Source organism: Bombina bombina, chromosome 4 (genome assembly GCF_027579735.1).
Source record: "Bombina bombina isolate aBomBom1 chromosome 4, aBomBom1.pri, whole genome shotgun sequence".
In the NCBI taxonomy this organism is placed as follows: Eukaryota; Metazoa; Chordata; class Amphibia; order Anura; family Bombinatoridae; genus Bombina; species Bombina bombina.
Window position 1 is genome coordinate 885,187,925 of NC_069502.1, and position 21,340 is coordinate 885,209,264.

Consider the following 21,340-nt stretch of genomic DNA (forward strand, 5'->3'; position numbering starts at 1 on the left):
CCATGAGCTAGAGACGTATGGGATATACAATCCTACCAGGAGGGGCAAAGTTTCCCAAACTTCAAAATGCCTATAAATACACCCATCACCACACCCACAATTCAGTTTAACGAATAGCCAAGTAGTGGGGTGACAAAGAAAGGAGTAAAAAGCATCAACAAAGGAATTTGAAAATAATTGTGCTTTATACAAAAAAAAATCATAACCACCATAAAGGGTGGGCCTCATGGACTCTTGCCAATATGAAAGAAACAGAATTTATGCTTACCTGATAAATTACTTTCTCTTGCGGTGTATCCAGTCCACGGATTCATCCTTTACTTGTGGGATATTTTCATTCCCTACAGGAAGTAGCAAAGAGAGCACACAGCAAAGCTGTCCATATAGCTCCCCCTCTAGCTCCACCCCCCAGTCATTCGACCAAAGGTTAGGAAGAAAAAGGAGAAACCATAGGGTGCAGTGGTGACTGTAGTTTAAACAAGAATTTTTTTTACCCGACTTAAATGCCAGGGCGGGCCGTGGATTGGATACACCGCAAGAGAAAGTAATTTATCAGGTAAGCATAAATTCTGTTTTCTCTTGCAAGGTGTATCCAGTCCACGGATTCATCCTTTACTTGTGGGATACCAATACCAAAGCTTTAGGACATGGATGAAGGGAGGGAACAAGACAGGTACCTTAAACGGAAGGCACCACTGCTTGCAAAACCTCTCCCCCAAAAATAGCCTCCGAAGAAGCAAAAGTATTGAATTTGTAAAATTTGGCAAAAGTATGCAGTGAAGACCAAGTCGCTGCCTTACAAATCTGTTCAACAGAAGCCTCATTTTTGAAAGCCCATGTGGAAGCCACTGCTCTGGTAGAATGAGCAGTAATTCTTTCAGGAGGCTGCTGGTCAGCAGTCTCATAGGCCAAACGGATTATGCTTTTCAGCCAAAAGGAAAGAGAGGTAGCAGTCGCTTTCTGACCTCTCCTCTTACCAGAATAGATAACAAACAACAAAGATGTTTGTCTGAAATCCTTAGTTGCTTGTAAATAGAACTTTAAAGCATGAACTACATCAAGATTGTGTAATAGACGTTCCTTTCTTTGAAGATGGATTAGGACACAGAGAAGGAACAACTATTTCCTGGTTAATATTCTTATTAGAAACAACTTTAGGAAGAAAACCAGGCTTGGTACGCAAAACTACCTTATCTGCGTGGAACACCAGGTAAGGTGAATCACTGTAAGGCAGATAATTCTGAAACTCTTCGAGCAGAAGAGATAGCTATCAAAAATAAAACTTTCCAAGATAACAACTTAATGTCTATGGAATGTAAAGGTTCAAACTGAACCCCTTGAAGAACTGAAAGAACTAGATTCAAACTCCATGGCGGAGCCACAGGTTTATAGACAGGCTTGATTCTGACTAAAGCCTGAGCAAACGCTTGAACGTCTGGTACCTCTGCCAGACGCTTGTGTAACAGGATAGACAAAGCAGATATTTGTCCTTTTAAGGAACTAGCTGACAATCCTTTCTCCAGTCCTTCTTGGAGAATGGACAATATCCTGGGAATCCTAATCTTACTCCATGAGTAACCCTTGGATTCACACCAACAAAGATATTTCCGCCATATCTTATGGTAGATTTTCCTGGTGACAGGCTTTCTAGCCTGAATCAGAGAACCCACGCTTTGATAGAAAGAAGCGTTCAATCTCCAAGCAGTCAGACGTAGAGAAACTAAATTTGGATGCTTGATTGGACCCTGTATTAGAAGATCCTGCCTCATTGGCAGTGTCCATGGTGGGACAGATGACATGTCCACTAGGTCTGCATACCAAGTCCTGCGTGGCCACGCAGGCGCTATCAGAATCACCGAAGCCTTCTCCTGCTTGATTCTGGCAACCAGACGCGGGAGGAGAGGAAACGGTGGAAAAACATAAGCCAGATTGAAGGACCAAGGCGCTGCTAGAGCATCTATCAATACCGCCTTGGGATCCTGGGACCTGGACCCGTAGAGAGGAAGTTTGGCGTTCTGACGGGACGCCATCAGATCCAACTCTGCGGTGCCCCATAGCGGAGTCAGCTGGGCAAATACCTCCGGGTGGAGTTCCCACTCCCCCGGGTGAAAAGTCTGACGACTTAGAAAATCCTCCTCCCAGTTGTCTACTCCTGGGATGTGAATTGCTGAGATATGGCAGGAGTGATCCTCCGCCAACCTGATTATTTTGGTTACTTCCGTCATCGCTAGGGAACTCTTTGTTCCCCCCTGATGATTGGCGTAAGCTACAGTCGTGATGTTGTCCGACTGAAATCTGATGAATTTGGCCGCCGCTAGTTGAGGCCATGCCTGAAGAGCGTTGAATATCGCCCTCAGTTCCAGAATGTTTATCGGGAGAAGAGTTTCTTCCCGAGACCATAAGCCCTGAGCTTTCAGGGAGTCCCAGACCGCACCCCAGCCTAACAGACTGGCGTCAGTCGTTACGATGATCCACTCTGGCCTGCGGAAACATATTCCTTGAAACAGGTGATCCTGAGACAACCACTAGAGAAGAGAATCTCTGGTCTCCTGGTCCAACTGAATTTGAGGAGACAAATCTGCATAATCCCCATTCCACTGTTTGAGCATGCATAGTTGCAGTGGTCTGAGGTGTATCCGAGCAAAAGGGACTATGTCCATTGCCGCAACCATTAGTCCGATTGTCTCCATGCACTGAGCCACAGATGGCCGAGGAATGGAATAAAGAGCTTGGCAAGTAGTTAAGAGTTTTAGCTTTCTGACCTCTGTCAGAAATATTTTCATTTCTACCGAGTCTATCAGGGTTCCTAGGAATGGAACTCTTGTGAGGGGGGAGAGAGAACTCTTTTTGATGTTCACCTTCCACCCGTGAGACCTCAGAAAGGCCAATACAATCTGTGTGAGACTTGGTTCTTTGGAAAGTTGACGCCTGAATTAAGATGTCGTCTAGGTAAGGCGCCACTGCTATGCCCTGCGGTCTTAGAACCGCCAGGAGGGACCCTAGCACCTTTGTGAAAATTCTGGGAGCAGTGGTCAACCCGAAAGGAAGAGCCACAAACTGAAAATGCTTGTCCAGAAAGGCGAACCTGAGAAACTGGTGATGATCTTTGTGTATAGGAATATGCAGATCCCCGGTAGTCATATATTGACCCTCCTGGATCATAGGTAAGATTGTCCCAATGGTCTCCATCTTGAATGATGGGACTCTGAGGAATTTGTTTAGAATTTTGAGATCCAGGATTGGTCTGAAAGTTCCTTCTTTTTTTGGGGAACCACAAACAGGTTTGAGTAAAACTCCAGTCCTTGTTCTGCAATTGGAACTGGGTGGATCACTCCCATTGTATGTAGATCTTCTACACAGCGTAAAAATGCCTCTTTCTTTGTCTGATCTGTAGACAGACGAGAAATGTGGAACCTTCCCCTTGGAGGAGAGTCCTTGAATTCTAGAAGGTATCCCTGGGCTACAATCTCTAATGTCCAAGGATCGTGTACATCTCTTGCCCAGGCCTGAGCGAAGAGAGAGAGAATCTGCCCCCTACTAGATCCGGTCCCGGATTGGGGGCTACCCCTTCATGCTGTGTTGGTGGCAGCTGCAGGCTTTTTGGCCTGTTAACCCTTATTCCAGCCCTGGTAAGGTTTCCAGTTTGCCTTGGGCTGTGAAGCGTTACCCTCTTGCTTTGCAGCCGGAGAGGATGAAGCGGGGCCGTTCCTGAAATTGCGAAAGGAACGAAAATTAGCTTTGTTCTTTGTTTTAAAGGCTTTGTCCTGAGGGAGAGCATGGCCTTTTCCCCCGGTGATATCTGAAATAATCTCTTTCAATTCTGGCACGAATAGGGTCTTCCCTTTGAAAGGAATGTTCAAAAGCTTGGATTTAGAAGACACATCGGCCGACCAGGACTTTAGCCATAGCGCCCTGCGCGCCAAAATTGCGAAACCTGAATTTTTCACCGCTAACTTAGCTATTTGGAAAGCGGCGTCAGTGATAAAAGAATTAGCTAGCTTTAGAGCCTTAATTCTATCCATAATTTCCTCATATGAGGTCTCCGTCTGAATCTGTCTGGGGAGGAACCCTTCCTGAATCAGAGACTTCTCCCTCAGACATCAAATCCCTCGCTCCCACTTCAGAGCGTTGTGAGGGTATATCGGATACGGCTACCAAAGCGTCAGAATGCTCATAATCTGTTCTTAAAACGGAGCTATCACGCTTTGCAGGTAACACGGGCAGTTTAGTTAAGAAGGCTGTAAGAGAATTATCCATGACTGCCGCTAAGTCTTGTAATGTAAAAGTGTTAGACGCACTAGAGGTACTAGGCGTCGCTTGCGCGGGCGTAACTGGTTGTGACACTTGGGGAGAGGCAGACGGGCTACCCTCGTTACCTTCAGTCTGAGAATCATCTTGGGCCACATTCTTAAGTGCAACAATATGATCTTTAAAGTGTATAGACATATCAGTACAAGTGGGACACATTCTGAGAGGGGGTTCCACCATGGCTTCTAAACACATTGAACAAGGATTTTCCTTAGTGTCAGACATGTTTAACAGACTAGTAGAGTACACAAATAGGCTTGGAATCACTTTAATCAAATAAAAAACCCAATTTGAAAAAAAACGTTACTGTGCCTTTAAGAGATAAAAAGAGCACACAATTTTACAAAACGGTGAAAAATGCAGCAATCTTTCTGAAATGTTCACAGTATGTAGCTAAAGCCTTAATACGATTGCACCCCAAGTTTCAAAACGATTAACCCCTTAATGCCCAAACCGGAGCAGCCTAAAACCAACACCTGGTTAAATCACTACAGCACCTTGCCACAGTCTTGCTGTGGCCCTACCTTCCCTTAGGGATCAGATTTGGGGGAATATAGCTTCTTTTAGGCCCTCAAACATCAGCAGGACCCTCCATGTGAAACAGCATGAACTTATCTGCAATTCTAAGTGCGCATCTGAGGCAATTAGGCCCCTCCCACTCTACTCCGGAGCTGTGAGGCCTAGTAAATCACTCCTAAGTGACTAAAAAACAGCCATGTGGCAATAACCCCAGAAAAAAACCAAAAGGGCTTTCAAAGTGTCTTGCAAAACGATTTTCCTTAGCCAAACAATCGATTGCCCTGAATAAGTGTCAACCAGTATATTAGCCCTATTATGTAAGCATTCAATTCCTTACTAAGTCTGTGAACATAGCTTACCCTCCCCTCATGGGGATATTGTCAGTCTCTTCTAGCATTATCTCAGTCTTGTCTAGAAATAAATGACTGAACATACCTTATTGCAGATCACCCTGCAAACTGTTCCCCCCAACTGAAGTTTTCTGGTACTCCTCAGTCCTGTGTGGGAACAGCAGTGGATTTTAGTTACAACATGCTAAAATCATTTTCCTCTCAGCAGAAATCTTCATCACTTTTCTGCTAGAGTGTAAATAGTACAAACCGGTACCATTTAAAATAACAAACTTTTGATTGAAGATAATAAAACTACAATTCTAACACCACATTCACTTTACACTCCCGAGAGAGACCCTAGTGCTTAGAGCCAGCAAAGAGAATGACTGGGGGGTGGAGCTAGAGGGGGAGCTATATGGACAGCTTTGCTGTGTGCTCTCTTTGCTACTTCCTGTAGGGAATGAGAATATCCCACAAGTAAAGGATGAATCCATGGACTGGATACGCCTTGCAAGAGAAATAAGGCCTTTTAGCCCCCAGAGAAACCGACACACCTATAACATGGGTGGTATCACTGTACTCAGGAGATATTGCTGAACACATATTGGGGTGTTATTTGGCAGGTACCCTTAAAGTTCTCAGTAAATGTATTCTTAAATTGCTATTTAGTCAAAAATCACCTTTGGCATAGATTGGTGGTAAAGTGGTTGCATGAAATGAGTCAAAATACCCCAATTTTAATACCTTAGGTTGTCTTCTTTTAAAAAATATATACATGTCAGGGATTCCTGATAGATATCAGTGTCCCAATGTAACTATCGCTAATTTTGAAAAATAACTTGCAAAAAAAGCATGTAAACATTGGGTATTTCTAAACTCAGGACAACATTTAGAAACTATTTAGCATGGGTGTTTTTTGGTGGTTGTAGATGTGTAACAGATTTTGAAGGTCAAAGTTAGAAAAGCTGTGCTTTTTTCCATTTTTTAGAATTTTTTTATAGTAAATTATAAGATATGATGAAAATAATGGTCTCTTTAGAAAGTCCATTTAATGGCGAGAAAAACTGTATATAATATGTGTGGGTACAGTAAATGAGTAAGATGAAAATTACAGCTAAACACAAACACTGCAGAAATGTAAAACTAGCCCTGGTCCCAGACGGTCAGAAAATTGAAAAGTGCTGTGGTCACTAAAGGGTTAAATACAACGTGCAGGTTCTCTTGTGAGATCCTGCAATCGTAGGCAGGCGAAGCGGTTGATAAATCGACCTCATATTGTTTAATTACATGTAACAAACCAATTTTGCAATATACTTTACTTATTTATTTTGTTAACCTTTCCTGTAATTTAATTCTAAATATTGTGGGCTTTCAACACAACTATATTCTACAAAGTAATTGGTTGTACACAATAGAAAGCCATTTATAACCATTCCTAACTGGCATAAGCAAAAAAGGTAACCTAAGTTACAATATGGCAGTGCCCTCTGCTTTCTGGACAGTAACTTTACCCTTATGACTGAGAGCAACACCCAGTGGTTATTTTACCTTTGCAGATGTTTCAAACCATCCAATAAATCCATTTTCTTTGCAGAAATGGTCCATCTGAGACGAGCTCTGCATATTGTTTTCCTTCTTTTGGTCACATTTATTGGCTAGTAGAATGGCTGGGATAGGACCACCACCTGGAAGAAATACTTTGCAGTCCAAGTCAGATTTCCACTTTGTGATTGCTTCAAACGTTGAACCTCTGGTCACATCAAATACCACAAAAGCTCCAACAGCTTCTTTGTAGTAGACTCTTGTCATGTTGCCAAATCGTTCCTGCCCTAAGGGAAATACATAAGTATCAATACATTGTAAGATGTTATACTGAAATGTATATGGATTTCTACAGAACAAGTACAAAATCCAAATTGCTTGGGACCGGATAAGGTTTGGATTTTGGAATATTTGCACCTGTAAAATAGGACAGCCAAGAGAAGCGATGGGACCAATTGTACACAACAATATCTTATGTCATCATACAGCTTATACATGCAGACTAAATGTAGTTTTATAATATATATCTCTATCTATATATCTATCCATCCAACAAGAGGAGGCTAGGGATCGGTTCCTGCAACACTTGTGGCAGGCCTATGGCTCTTGCCTGTGACTCTCATGGGTGTTCTTGTGCCACTACCTATAGTCCAAAGTCATCTCTCTGTCCAGGCCCAGTTTTCTAAAGGGGAAACTGGGTCTCAAATCGGACTGAGCACCCTTCTCACAAACACCTGGTCTAATATGTCAGAACAATTTTCTTATTGCACTATTACTTACATATAACCCCTGCAAAGTGACTAAACACATAACTAAAGTCAGTTCCAGAGCAGCAATGCACTGCTGGGAGCTAGCTAAACAAATCTGGTTAGTCAATTGCAAAAGACAAATGTGTGTAGCCACCAATCAACAGCTAGCTACTAGTGGTGCATTGCTGATGCTGAGGATTGGTACATATCTCCTTTTTAACAACGTTTCCCAAGAGAACAATGTAGAAGTGAATATAAAAATGACATGCTCTATCTGAATAATAAGAGTTTAATTTAATCTTTCCTGTCCCTTTAAGCAATCAGTATGGCTAAATTATACTACTAGAAATTTGTTTACTTATTTTGTGGGTCGATCTGAGTGGGCGGTGCTATGCAAACCGTAAATGGGCGTGGCTCTGCTGCAAAGTGTCCCTGGAAATTTCTTTCAAATGCTAGAAAATATGCTTAAAGGGTCACTAAACACATTTCATGCACCTCCCTCTAATTATGGGTGCCGCCATTTTGGAACCTAGGTTTCACTGCAAGTCTCTGAAGGAGAGTTGCTGCAAACATGTCTAGTAGTGGAATATATTGAAAGTTGGATTTAAACATGGCAGCACCCATGACTCAAGGGAGATGAGGAATAACAATAATATGTTTAAAAATCTATTTAGTGTTTAAAAGTGATGGTAAATCCTAGCATTTGTGAAACACTAGGATATACCAGTGAAACAAATAAAGGGGATGTTCAGTCATGAAGTATAAACAGACACTGTCAGTTATATTGGATTTTCTGTTTTTAGAATTTAAAATATTTAACTCTGCATTCCATTTACAAAAGTCACAGGCAATGATGGCTTTTCAGTTGTGGAATTTCAGTTAGAGAACACGCTGGCAACAGGATAAGTTTCATAAGTATGTCACAAGATGCTCTGCAAAATGTTAATCTCTGTGTCTTGCTTGGTATGTAACCACTTCAAACAGATTCTTGCTTCCTTCACAAGATCCCCAGTATTTTTTTTTTTTCCACTCCATAAATTCACGTGCCATTTGCTAGGATTTGTTGGGCAATACTTTGACTGCATTATTAAAACATGATAAAGCCAAAATTAAACTCTAGGACAGAGCAAGGTATTTTAAAAGACTATATATTTTTACTCCTTTTTGTTCTTTTGGCATCCTATGTAGAAAAGCATAGGTAGGTTCAGGATCAGCCATACAATACTGGGAGCTAGTTGCTGATTGGTGACTACACATATGCCTCTTATCATTGGCTCATAAGATGTGTTCAGCTAGGTTTCTTTGATTTGAAATCTTTCATTAACTATGCATTATTAAGTGCCAAACCCAGTGAGTATGTCCTGCAAGAAGAGCTGTGTTAGCCCTGCACAATGCATAGTTAATGCCGCGTGGTACAATTCACATAAAATAGGAGAATTGCAGGTGAATTTTATGCAGCATTAACTATTCATTGTGCAGGGATAACGCAGGTCTTCTTGCAGGAGATGCTTACCTACAATTCATTTCTTTGTGAATAGAGCCCTAAGACTTGAGAAATTCACAGAATTGGCAAAATGAGCTATACTAATAATTAAGAACTAGGTACTTTTGCATTATACATGATGGCACTTACCAACAGGGAGGGCAGATCACATAAAACACAGAGCAGCCCCATTCTATCCTCACTCTACACAGCCTATCTAGAAGGCACCGCTCGAATGGATAGCAGATTCTCGGAGGCTAATATATGCCTTATACTTAAGCCTGATAGGAACCCCACAAACTCAACCTCATACCACCCGATCTCCCTACTTAATGGAGACTATAAAATCTTAACTAAAATTTTAGCGGATAGACTGGCCCAAGTTTTGCCCTCTGTTATACACACTGACCAGACGGGATTCGTTAAAGGACGATCCTCGGTTACCAACATTAGAAAAACCTTAGCTATCACCTCACACTACTGGACTAATAAGGCTAATACACACAATCCCAAATTACAAGATGCCTGCCTTTTAGCATTAGATGCAGAAAAGGCATTTGATAGGATAGAATGGGACCATCTTCACTCCACTTTAAGCCGGTTTGGAATCAAGGGTCATTTAAAAAATTTCCTCTAATGCTGTATGATGATCCTAAAGTGTTATTAGTAATAAATGGGAGACTCTCCCCTAAATTCGAGCTTCAAAGAGGTACACGCCAGGGATGCCCACTCTCCCCTTTGCTGTTCGACCTGGCCATAGAGCCTTTGGCATGCTACATCAGGCAAAAATGTGCAGGACTTAATCTACACCACACAACACCTTTCATTGTACGCAGATGACCTACTGTTATATGTGGGTAATCCTACCACTCAGTTAAAGACACTCCTACACATCGACACGTTCGGCACATTTTCAGGCTACAAAATTAATATAGATAAATCCGAAGTCACTTGGCTGCAAAATTCACAAAATGCTCTGCTAACTGATATGGGGCTCAAGGTCACAGAGGGTTCTTTTAAACAAATTATACCATCTTAACTTTACAGGCATTCTAACTAATATTAAAACATTACTCTCTAGCTGGGCAAAACTGCCGCTTTCCGTGTCTGGTAGAATCCAACTCTTTAAAATGATTGCACTGCCCACACTTTTATATCTCTTACAGATGCTTCCTCTCTTACTCACCCAACAAGGTATAGCTGCATTGCAAAGTTCCCTAGGTAAGATTTTTTTGGTAATGCCACTATCTAAGGGAGGATTTCGCCTCCCAAACATTGCATGGTATAACTGGGCAACGCTCACCAAGTTAGGTCTTGATTGGCTAGTGGGTAGCAAACACTTTACCATTCCATCCCTAGAAAAAAGGTTTATTGGACCACTACGTATGGCATTTCTTCCCCATGCCAGCCTCTCTTCTCTACCTGCAAACATTCGTAACCATATACTATACAGAGATCCCCTGAGGGCTTGGGCGAGGCTGTGTCGATTGTGGGGGGTCAAGAGATCAGTCTATACAGGGCAACCTACAATTTATACCCGGGTATACCACGGAAGTATTTAAAATATGGCAGCAGCGTAAACTCACCACATTCGGTCAGCTTATCAACATGGACACATTCCATGTATACCATCCCATAGACTCAGAAAACAAAACTCTGCACACCTTACTCACATTCCTCATGCATCTAAAGCCACTACCCCTTTCACTTGTGCACTCTGGAACTCTCGCTCTGTTTGCAACAAGCTCACTTCTATACATGACCTCTTCATCTCCCACTCCCTCAACTTTCTGGCCCTAACAGAAACCTGGCTCTCTCCCCTAGACACAGCATCCATTGCTGCTCTGTCACATGGGGGTCTCCACTTCAGCCACACTCCTAGGTCTGATAAAAGACAAGGAGGTGGTGTAGGTATTTTACTCTCCTCTCGTTGCACCTTTCAACAAATACATCCTCTCACTTCCCTCACTTTTCCCTCATTCGAAACACACATGATTCGCTTATTCTCCCCTCTCTCTGTACGTATTGCAGTCATATACCGACCCCCTGGCTCCTCAACTCAATTTCTAGATCACTTGGCTGCCTGGCTACCCTGTTTCCTTTCCTCAGACACCCCTGCCCTCATTCTTGGCGACTTCAACATCCCCCTTAACAATCCCACTGCCTCATCCGCTAAACAACTTCTGCAACTCACTTCCTCTTTCGGTCTGTCACAATGGACTAATTCTCCCACTCACAAAGACGGTCACTCTCTTGACCTGATCTTTAGCTATCGATGCACTCTCTCAAACTTCTCAAACTCACTTTTTCCTCTTTCTGACCACCATCTCCTTACTTGCAACATATCATCCCTTCCTATAACTCTCCCTCCTTCTACTCCTCACACCAAACTTCACAGAAGCATTATGTCTTTAGATCAGCAACAACTTGCTAATTCCCTTAAACCGCTCCTCTCATCCTTCTCCTCCTTTTTCTGCCCTGAACAATCTATCTGCCACTATAATTCCACCCTTATATCCGTCCTTGACAATCTCGCCCCTCTTACCATTGCTCGGAAATCACACACTCATCCCCAGCCCTGGCATACTCCTCTGACACGGTACCTACGCAGATGTTCCCATACTGCTGAACGGCATTGGAGAAAATCACGGAGTTCAGCTGATTTTCTTCATTACAAATTCATCTTGAACTCCTACTATTCTGCCCTTAATCTCCACAAGCAACACTACTTCTCTATTATCTCTAATTTTTCTTCAAACCCAAAACGTCTGTTCTCCACTTTCAATACTCTCCTCCGCCCTCCCCCACTTCCTAATACAACTTCTCTGTCAGCTCAAGACTTTGCCAGTCACTTCATTAAAAAAATTGACTCCATCAGACATGAAATCAGCTCTCAACATAATTCCATTCGCTCCCCCCCTCAAATGCTCTCACTCAACCACAACCCTCATAACCTGAAATTTAGTTCATTCTCCCCTGTTACTGAGGAAGATGTTTCGGCACTTATACTGCGCTCTCACCTCACTACCTGTCCCCTTGACCCTATCCCCTCACAGCTACTCCCCTCCCTCTCTGCTACCCTTACCCCTATACTAACACATATTTTCAACCTCTCCCTCAGCACTGGTACATTTCCCTCATCGATGAAACATGCACTGGTCACACCTATCCTCAAAAAACCTTCCCTTGATCCTACCTCCCCATCCAACTACCGCCCTATTTCCCTCCTCCCTCTTGCTTCAAAGCTTCTCAAAAAACTAGTATATGCACGCCTATCCCATTTCCTTACGTTAAACTCCCTTCTTGACCCGCTGCAATCTGGATTTCGTCCCTATCACTCCACAGAGACAGCTATTGTTAAGGTTACCAACGACCTACTTACAGCAAAATCAAAAGGTCACTTCTCTCTGCTTATCCTCCTTGATCTGTCCGCAGCCTTTGACACTGTCAACCACCCTCTTTTGCTCCAAACCCTGCAATTCTTCAGCATCTGTGACACAGCCCTTTCGTGGCTCTCTTCCTACCTATCAAACCGTATCTTCAGTGTAGCCTTCTCTGGGGCCTCCTCTGCCCCGTCACCACTTTCTGTCGGAGTACCGCAAGGCTCTGTCCATGGTCCCCTTCTCTTCTCAATCTATACATCTTCACTAGGCTCCCTAATTAAGTCCCACGGTTTCCAATATCATTTGTATGCCGATGACACCCAACTCTACTTCTCTGCACCAGACCTATCTCCTTCCTTGCTAACCCGTGTCACTAACTGTCTTTCTCACATCTCTTCCTGGATGTCCTCCCACTACCTCAAGCTAAATCTCTCCAAAACTGAGCTCCTCATTTTCCCCCCTTCTTCCAAAATCTCCACCCCCAATATCTCTATAACTGTCGACAACTCCATCATTACCCCTACCCCGCATGCCCGATGTCTCAGGGTCACATTTGACTCCGATCTTTCCTTCACTCCTCACATTCAGTCCTTGGCTAAAGCCTGCCGCTTCCACCTTAAAAACATCTCCAAAATTAGACACTTCCTTACACAAGACACAACTAAGATTTTAATCCACTCTCTCATTCTTTTCCGCCTTGATTACTGCAACTCTGTCCTCTCTGGTCTCCCCACCTGCCGCCTAGCTCCCTTACAATCCATACTGAATGCCTCTGCCAGACTCATGTTCCTTACACGTCGCTCTTCATCTGCTGCTCCTCTCTGCCAATACCTTCACTGGCTTCCTCTTGCCTCTAGGATCAAACACAAAATTCTCACTCTGACATACAAAGCCCTCAACTGCACTGCTCCCCCCTATATCTCAGACCTTGTCTCCAGATACTCTCTCTCCCGTCCCCTTCGCTCTGCTCATGACCTCCTACTCTCCGGTTACCTCATCGCACTCCCGTTTACAGGACTTCTCCAGACTGGCTCCAATCTTGTGGAACTCTCTGCCTCACCCCACAAGACTCTCCCCTAGTTTTGAAAGCTTCAAGCGCTCCCTAAAGACTCTGCTGTTCAAGGATGCATACAACCTATGCTAACCTTACTTTATACCAGTTCCACTGCTGCATTGCTATCCCCTGAACCCCCTTAGCATGTAAGCCTAAGAGCCCAGCTGTTTGTAGATCACCTTCTTAAGAGTGGATTACAACAGTGCAACTCTTGGCAGGGCCCTCTACCCACTTTATCCCTTAATTGTTTTATACTCCCCTTTGTTTATAGCGCTGCGGAATCTGTTGGCGCTCTACAAATAACCGATAATAATAATAAATAATAATTCCAGGAATTACAAAATCTGTTTAATTTCTCTAACTCACACAGATTCGCATATTTTCAGAGTAGGCACTATATAAACAAACTTAAAGCAGAAGGCCTCCTAATCAAAGAAAACACTAACATCGATAGGCTGTGCATGCTGGTGAAACAGGGCTCCCATAAAATCACGCATATATACAACCTCATCCTTAAACACGCTGAAAATTCAGTCATGCAGAGGGTTGCAGAAAGATTAAAAGAGGCTGAGCATCTTGCCTGGGATGTAAACCTACTTAGTGATAGTCTGGATAAGGCACAGGGAACTAAGCTGTCGGCAAATTTAACAGAGACCCATGTGAAACTTCTACACCAAGCATATATTACTCCTAAACTTCGATCCGAGTAGGTACCTGGAGCCATGGATGTATGCACTAAGTGCGGCTATGTTACACCAAATTGGAAGCACTTGCTTTGGGATTGTCCCAAACTGCAAAGATTCTGGCACAAGATTGCCTACTGGCTTTCTTTAAGCACTAAGGAAGAGATACGCTTCTCAGCCCAACACGTTGTCCTTCTAATCCCGATGGATAATGCATTTAAACATGATGCTTTTATATCAACCGTGATAATGCTAGCAAAGCAACAAATCCTGGCAGGTTAGGCGAATCATAACTCTCTACCATTCCAAAAATTAATCAGAATCGTGCATACACAGTTGTTAGTTGAACAGGCAGATTCAAAGGGGGACCCAGAAAGGAGAGTCAGGAGGTTTTTCCATAAGTGGGAAGCCTATCTTCTTTATTTACCAGTCATGATTAGAGTCAGAGTTATATACCCATTCAAGAATAGTCTTTATTTTGGAAGAAAACCTTAGAGGTAACTGGTGCCTCACTACTGCACAGCCTTGACAGTGATACTCCCTGTACTCATCACTAGTCCTTCCCCCCTCCTCCTTTTTCTCCCTCCCCCTATTTATTTGGAAACTCGGTTCTGTGGAGGGTGAGCTGTAGGTTCCTGGGGTAAGTAGGTAATATTGTACTATTATGTTATTATTTTTATGTTATTACCTATATTTTATTTTTTTTATTGTTTGTTTATGTTTTTTCAAAAGTTTAAAAATGGATCCCGTATCTTACATGACAAATGCATTGCCCACTTTTGTGTAAATCTTGATTGTACTACTGGCATCTCATGTAATGGAGATTGACTTCGATGTATATGGACAACACAATGTACTTGTACTTCTGGTTCTGAATTGTTGTGTATGTATTGGATCTTCTTTATAAAAAAAAAAAGATTAAACAAAAAAAACAAAAAAAAAAACGGAGCAGTCTGTGTTTTACGATCGCATTTGGGGGCATCATGTACTATATCTCTCTAATTAGTTGTATAAATCATACTAGTTTTCTTTACTTTTCCGCACACACGCTAGAATTTTACAGTGGCTGCACTATAGCGGGCTACCCTTACAGGATGTACTCTCTGACTCATGTGATCTGTTCTCACAGCCATCCTGTACAATAGGAAAGTACAAAACTTAAATAATGCTTACCTGATAATTTTCTATTCTTCTGACGGGGAGAGTCCACAGCTGCATTCATTACTTTTGGGAAATCAATAACCAAGCTATAGAGGACACTGAATGCAAAACGGGCAGCCCATTCTGAGGGCACCACAGGCTGCTATAACCCAAACTCCCGATAAAAAAAACTGCACCAACTGACGCAGAAGGGACAAAAAAGGAAGAGGACCAAGTAACTTCCCATCAGTTAGAACCATAAAGATCCTTGCTAGAGACCATTCAGATCACTAGACTCAACTAAGCACAAAAAAAGGAAGAGGAGGAGGAGGAGAAACTTCCTGGGAAAGAAAAAACTCTGAAAACAGTGTGGATCAACTCCCCACTACCAGAAAACAGGGAAGAGAGAACAGCACCCTGACCAGGAATGAAAAACCAGCAACTCGTAGAGGGAAGGTACCACCGCAAGGCCTCCCACGTAAGGAAGGAGGATTCAGTAGCTCCTCAAGATACACGGTTGATGCGCAACAGAACAGGCAGAATACCTGGCCCCTTTACGGAGCAAACAGTCCCAGCACCGAAGCGACTGGTAAAGTCCAAAAGGACAAGGGAGAACAAAAATTTCCCGTAATGACCAGGCCCAGAGATCAGCAACTAATCTCCAGCCACGAGATCCCCAGGAAAGGAAAGAGGAAGAGGCACGAACCCCCAGAGAGACTAGCTCAGGTTCCAAGATACCTATCCATGTCTTCCTTCAGAACCGGAGGGGAAGGTACACTCAACCAAGAGAGACCCTCGACTAACAACTATCAGAATAGCATGCAACATGAAAATCCAACCTTCCAGGTGGACAAAAACTCATGATGTCCCGCACGCAAAACAGGGAAGCAAACCCCACTGAACTCCAAGATCAGAGGAGGAAAACGACCTCCGGAGGTGAAACAGGATAGATGCAGCAGACCAGATTCTCCCAAATAGAGGGAAATCGAAGACTCAACAGCTTGCTAGCACACATGCAAGGTGCAAATAGCTGCAACTGGTCTTCAAACTGCAAATCCGCTTGCTAGACAGCTAAGGTAGCTTAGTAGAGAAATACCCATTTCTCTGGAAAAAATCAGAATAAGCCGTCAGTAGGAACAAGGAGATTTTCCCATGAATGGGAACCCCAACCTGCTACGCTGCGAGATCCAAAGTCCATGAGATCTGGAAAAACGAGTAAACAAAATGCCCAATTAAAGACAAGGACTAGGTTAAAAGACCGGACACCCCAAACCAGGTCCCAACTAATAACCCTTGAGAAACATCCACAAGATTACTCCGTCTGAAAATGACCTTGCACCAACGTTGATGCAATCACAGCCATGCCCCCACGGGGTCTGAAAACACTGATCTCCCATGTAAGGATCCCAGAGAATGAGCACTCATTCCCAACGGGCCTCTCAGATACACACCTACCAAGTAAGATGAAGGCAGGACCCAAAAAGAGATCAGAACTCAAACTAGAAAGTAATCTCCGTTTGAGAGAATATGACAGTCTCCAAAGATCCACTCTGGATCAACCGCTGGGGACCCCTACGGCTCAAGGAATTGATGAATGAACGAGCATCCTAAAACTCCTAGCAGGCGATGGAACCAAACCGAATCGCCCAAGCAGGGGCAACCGTACATAAGTAAAAGAGGCAACATACAATCTCCCAGATCCCAAAAATTATATGATCATAAGAGGATATTATAATAAAAAACGGACCCTAAGGACCAGATTTCCTCAATCAGATGACAGGAAGACTGACCCCAAGGAAGGGGAAACGAAATACACAACCAACCTCGACCATAAGGAAGAGATACTGTCGAAAGAGATCGGAAATAATCCGAACAATGCAATCCGGAATGAAGTACCATAGAGGAGAAGTAAGCATCCCCTAAACCAGGTATGGAAGATCTCTATGGAGTCATCTGAACCCCCTATCGAAGGGGAGAACCAAAGGACCTCAGGAACCTTCAAGTATACTGTAATAGCAGGACCTGTAAACCCAGCTAACCCGGTCAGCTATGCAGGGACAGGACACCTAGGACTGAGTACATCAAACTAACATTGGACACCCCACCCGAATGAATAAACAATGACCAGCCTGATATCTAGGATAGAAGGGCCATCATAACTTGTGGAACAAGAAATACAACCTCTTAACAAGAAGTAAGCAAACTCAGTACCCAAACAGGACCAGCCTGTTGTCAAGGGCACAACTTTTCTGATATGGGCCCAAAAGAAAAAAGATAACTAGTACCCAACCAGGACCAGCCTGATATACAGGGCGAGACAAAACTGTTCAAGGCAACTGAAAGGTCTAAGCCCTAGCAGGGCTAGACTAAATAAACAGACAAACAGTAGACATGTATGCTTTGAGACCTAAGCCATCCATGTCTTAACTTTTTTTTTTTTTTTTTTTAAACTTCTGCGGAAGTATAGCAATTGCGACCACAAAAACGCTAGTATCAAATCCCAGAGAAGAAAAAGTTTTCCAAAAGGGAAAAACTATAACAGTCTTGAACTCACAAAAATAAAAAAATACATCCTAACCGGATAAATAAAGGAAGGCAGCACCCACAGAAGAAGGCCCAGGAAGAAAGGGCAGACTAACAGGACTAGCCAATCAGACCCGATTCCTCCAAAAGCTCAGAACTGGGAATGAGATAAACACACAAAAAAAAAAAAAAAGGGAGAAGGAGAATAATTTCCACTCATCTAACACTGCTTGCCGTCTGGAACAGAAGACTGAGGAACCAACAACTCGTCAGAATTGGGCTCCTCTAACGCTGCCAACACATGCCTCAGAAGGACACGAGGGTGCACCAGTCTAAATTGAAGGGCAAGACTCACCTCTGCCGGGGCATCTGACGACCCTGAAGGCTGTACCCCTGAAGGAGACACCGCTTCTCCAGAGGGCTGAACTGATACAGACGATCCCACACCTGACGGGCCCTGGTTAAGAGAACACAGACAAGATCTCTCAGAAAATGTAAGTGCGCCAACGCCATAGATATGGCCATGCCGAACCGTGCAGTAACCTCTGGAGGAAAAAAGCCACCTTCTGGAGAAGGAGCAACGGCAGTTGGGACACCTACCTGTGTAGTAACAGAAGGCTCTAGGGAGCGTGCCTCACGGGAAACTGAATCCTCAGGGGAGGATGGCTCAGTGGACTCTAAGCTCTCCAAGTTGGGGAAAAAAAACACTGTAAAACATACGGCATACGGATCATAACTGATGGGGCTGGATCACCCGGGCCCCCACATATTCTTTGCAAGAAGCAGAATCTGAATCAGAGATATCCTTCTCCAAAAAAAAAACAGAATCCTCCATAACTTGAATATTGGACAAAAAACACAAACAGCACCTTACACCCCTAAATGACTGGCGTGCTCACCACCTCCTATGACCCAGACAAGTAGAGAAACACAGACTCTCTCCGCCGCCACACAGTCAGGAATACGCAAATGGGAAACAAAAAACAGGGTGCACCATGCAGGCCGAAAGAAAAAAGTGTGCCAGTCCACAAGAACTGCGCAACTCAAAAAGGCCTTTATGTTCCGTAATAGCAACAAGCCCAAGCATCACTACACATAAGCAGACAGAATCACATAACAAACATGATTAAAGTCCCCCACTGTTTAATAACCCCCCTCAGGAGATATTAGACTATCTTGAGTCTTCTGACACTTCTCTGCCAACCTCCTGTGACGAAAGGCAAAGAATGACTGGGGGATTAGGGAAGTGGGGGAGGTATTTAAGTCTTTAGCTGGGGTGTCTTTGCCTCCTCCTGGTGGCCAGGTTCTGTATTTCTCAAAAGTAATAAATGCAGCTGTGGACTCTCCCCGTTGAAGAAGAAAAGAATTTTAGCAGCATTGAACTAAAGTTTTTTTTCCCTTTAGCGAGTATAAAATGTATATATTTTGTATATGCTTCTGAGGCCTCTAACTATACAACAATAAAGCAATAGGGGATCTGCTAGAAAGTATTCAGCCCTTAACGACCACAATGTACCCAGAGTTTTTTGGGGTATTATCGTGCGGGTCCCACCTAGGGTTGCCACTTGCCGCAGTTTCACCGGGACAGTCCTGGTCCGAGGCTCTGTGTCCGGTGTCCCAGAACTACCCTGAAATGCCCCGGGCTAAGCGCTCCGCTGCCAAAGCACAGACTTTGCAAAAAATTAGCTGGCTAGAGGAGCGCTTAGCCCGGGTAGGTGGAGTCTGAAGGAGAGACGGAGGATGGTGATGACAGTGGGAGGGGGAGGAGGGGAGTCGTGACGTTGCATCCTGCTGAGAGCTGCAGAGAGACTGAGGCAGGTGTTGGTGCGGTGGCCATGCGGTGGGCTGCCGAAACACAGAATGACTGCAAGAAGGCTCATTTCAGGAGACAGCTACAAATGCTTACATTTGATTTGGTAATATCATAAAAAAATATAGATATGTCAGAAAACGGTAGGGGTTCAATCCAGCCAACCCGTAAAATAAAATAATAGAATGTCATAATAATATACTGGGAAAAGAGCCAGAGATTGTAATAAAATGCCATCTTCAAACGTTCTTTTATGTGATCCCCTGTAATTCTCAGTATTGCCCCATATGATCTGGCCTTTTGGTTGGTATATTCCCGAATAGATGAAATCTGCTTAACCGTTTCCAGTTATATCATACTTTTATATACTTTATATAAATATATAATTATATATATATATATATATATATATATATATATATATATTTCTTAATGAATTTGAGGCCGCAGAAAACCACGCCCCAAGTCACGCTCCAATCCACACCCTCTCACACACTTAAACAGTGTCCAGGAATTTTCTGGGTAAAATGTGGCAACCCTAGTCCCACCACGAGCGGCGTGACCATGAGATTATACCCTACCTCCTTTCTGCTGGCCACCGGAAATAGTGCAGTCTTGCCGCTGGCAGCGAGACTGCACTATTATAAATTCAACCTCTATAGAAAGAAAGGGTACGTCGCTGGTCCTTAAGGGGTTTAAAATGGCACTAAATACCTCTTGCTTTCGACTAAGCTACACTTGACCCATGCTCCAAAAAAGAAGATACTGCAAATCAGATAGCTACTTTAGGCATTTTGCAGCATTTTATAAACCCAGGCTACAGAATTTGCCTTTTGCTCTCTCTAGGGAACGTGGCACAAAGCACAATTTTTATACAAAAGCAAGGGGTGGATTTGCATTTTGAAAACCTAGGCTAGAGAATTTGCTTTTTGGTAGGCCTGTGCCTCCGCGAATGCGGAAGAAGAGGGCCGCTCGCACCCTTCAGCTCTTTTCGGAGCAGGATTTCTTCTTGTGAAAGTGCAAGACATTAAGATCTGGATTTGCACAGACCTTAGTGTGTAGCACTTTCACAAGAAGGAATCCAGCTCCGAAGAGAGATGAAGACCACGAGCAGCTAAAAAAGCTGCCGAACACAGAGGCCCACTTTTTGTTCTTTCTAGGGAGTGTGGCACAACGAAAATTTTTTACACAAAAGCAATGGATGGATTTAATGTCTCTGAGGCCCAGCTGTAAGCAACAATTCCTGTTCGTTTTAGAATCAATATAAAATGACTAATGTAATCTTTATTATGCAAAAGTATTATTTTAATTAAACCAAATTACAATGCATTTTTTTGTAAAGTTAACTGTCCCTTTAGTAGATTATTTAAATTTATAGACGGCTCGTTTTGTGGCTTACAGTTTTCTCGTATTTTAAGTTATACCAACAGCAGCATTTTTTTTTATTTTTTTTTTTAGAAAACATAAGCTGGCATCTGCAACAGAAAGCCGTGCCAGCTATAAATAAAGTATTGCATACATTCTTACTTTCATCACTAACCACATGGTTAAGTTCTTTGCAAAAGTCATGCTTTTTGGCCTTGTTCAGTCGTCAGCGACTATATAATTACATAGTTCTATTCTCTCTACTTTGATTAGATAGCAGCTGAAATTATTGCCTCAGAACCATTCAACTTTTGGCTCCCCCTCATCCGCTCCCACTCTAAGTATAGTTAATAACACAGGCTTGCTTTAATTAAGTGCCGATCACTCAAAGTTTAGGGAACAATATGCTTTATTTACAGTAAGTGTGCTTATATAGAGCGGAAGAAAAA

The 21,340-nt window shown here is 43.1% G+C and overlaps 1 protein-coding gene across 1 annotated transcript in view; it reads right to left on the reverse strand.

Annotated features, from left to right (window-relative positions):
- The window catches only part of RAB32 (RAB32, member RAS oncogene family), a 122,470-nt gene that overhangs the window by 4,246 nt on the left and 96,884 nt on the right, over positions 1 to 21,340 (reverse strand). The window contains exon 2 of the mRNA XM_053711790.1: positions 6,708 to 6,988. Within this exon, the coding sequence (XP_053567765.1) occupies positions 6,708 to 6,988 (281 nt within the window). The remainder of the gene's footprint in view (positions 1 to 6,707; positions 6,989 to 21,340) is intronic.